The sequence below is a fragment of the Tetrahymena thermophila genome (genome assembly GCF_000189635.1).
Source record: "Tetrahymena thermophila SB210 genomic scaffold scf_8254643, whole genome shotgun sequence".
In the NCBI taxonomy this organism is placed as follows: Eukaryota; Ciliophora; class Oligohymenophorea; order Hymenostomatida; family Tetrahymenidae; genus Tetrahymena; species Tetrahymena thermophila.
In genome coordinates, this window is record NW_002476411.1 from 1161 (window position 1) to 2802 (window position 1642).

The 1642-nt window shown below is 31.7% G+C and overlaps 2 protein-coding genes across 2 annotated transcripts in view; one reads left to right on the forward strand and one right to left on the reverse strand. All coding sequences in view use genetic code 6, as the record gives it.

The window, feature by feature from the left end:
- TTHERM_01628910 (transmembrane protein, putative) overlaps nt 1-1058 on the reverse strand; it is a gene marked incomplete at both ends in the record, with an annotated part of 1910 nt that extends 852 nt beyond the window's left edge. The window contains 2 exons of the mRNA XM_001016476.3: nt 1-172; nt 307-1058. The exon at nt 1-172 is cut by the window's left edge and continues 440 nt beyond it. Of these exons, the coding sequence (XP_001016476.3) occupies nt 1-172; nt 307-1058 (924 nt within the window). The remainder of the gene's footprint in view (nt 173-306) is intronic.
- Nucleotides 1059-1192: 134 nt separating this feature from the next.
- TTHERM_001628910 (hypothetical protein) overlaps nt 1193-1642 on the forward strand; it is a gene marked incomplete at both ends in the record, with an annotated part of 1309 nt that continues 859 nt past the window's right edge. Inside the window, 2 exons of the mRNA XM_012797732.1 lie at nt 1193-1328; nt 1395-1642. The exon at nt 1395-1642 is cut by the window's right edge and continues 109 nt beyond it. Coding sequence (XP_012653186.1) covers nt 1193-1328; nt 1395-1642 — 384 coding nt within the window. The remainder of the gene's footprint in view (nt 1329-1394) is intronic.

A 1642-nucleotide genomic window follows, 5' to 3' on the forward strand; every position in this document is an offset into this window, starting at 1 on the left:
ACATTACTAACATATTCCAGTTATTTCGCTCAATGTATCTTTTTAATCTATACAAACGCATTCATTTATTTTATTAATTTAATTAAAAAGAGTTTAAGCTCCAGTTTTACAAGATAAACAATTATTATAAGACCCAAAGCAAGTAAGGCATGTTGGAGCACATTATTAACAGCTTTGTGTTTATCTATCATAAAATTATCCTGACTAGCAATTCAAAATACAATTTCCTGGATATAAAGGATCTGGTGATGAATTTGAAGCACATTATTAGCAAGTCGTGCTATTTACACATAATGCACAATTTACAGGACATGATAAACACTGATAATTATTATTGGTTGAATCTAAGTAAGAAGCATAAGGGCATTTGCATTAGTTTGAATTTGGATCTATATAAAATGAAGGAGGGCATAAACTACAAGTCTAAGGCCCTTAATCACAGTTGAGACAGAATTAAATTGTGCAATCTTGACAATTATTATTGCTATCACAAAATGCTGGAGAAGGTTTTGTTAACGAGCAGCTTTTATTATACAAATAAGTATTTGATTAGCACTGTATGCAGGAGTTTGGCATAACATCTGTGCATATAAGGCAATTATTATCGTTACAAGGATAACAATTTGATTAGTATGAAGGATAGTTACTAGGAGATTATTAACAAATGAAGCCAGAAGGTTCTTACGAAATACAAGTATTTGTGAGAGTGTTGTAATAAGGATATGATTGCGAACATGCTGTGCAGTCAGTGGTAAGAGGTCCTTTACAATTTTGACAGTTTACATCACAAGGATAGCAATTTTGTTGGTAAGACAAATTGATATTTGAGTTTTTTGTGCAAAAGCAACCTGAATTAGGTGCTTAAACTAAGCAAGAATTATTTGATAAATTGTAAAAAGGGAAAATAGTAGTGCAGCTTAAGCAATTTGTAGAAAGAGGACCTGAGCACTATAAGCAACTTTGATCACACGGATAGCAGTCCTATTGATACCATGGCGATGCGCTAGAGCTACTTTAACAATAATATCCTGATGCGGGTGCTTATACTAGGCATTCATTAGATTTGGTATTAAAAAAAAGTAGATAAGGATAACAGCTCAAGCAATTATTAGACTATGGGCCTGTACAGCTTAAACAATTTACATGACAATTATTACAATTAAACTAATAAGTGGGATTAGTTTAATTTTATATGCAATAAAAGCCTGAACTTGGAATATTTGAAAGACAAGAATTAGTTTAAATATTGAAATAAGGAAACTAACTTGTGCAACTGATGCAATTATTTTGGAGACTACCTGAGCAAGTTAAGCAAGTAGAATCACAAGGTGAGCAATTTTATTAATAAGGTAAGCTTGTATTTTAGCTTTACTGACAAAAATAACCTTAATTAGGAGCTGATGCTAAGCAAGAATTGGTTGATAGATTATAGAAAGGAAAAGAAGTAGCACAACTTAAACAATTTGTAGAAAGTGGTCCTGAGCATTAAAAGCAACTAGGATCACAAGGATAACAATTTTATTGGTATGTTTAAGTTGTGCCAGTGCTATTTTAACAATAATACCCAGTAGCTGGAGCTTAAAGAAGACATTCATTTGTTTAAGTATTAAAAAATGGTAGATTAGGAGGACAGCTTTAACAA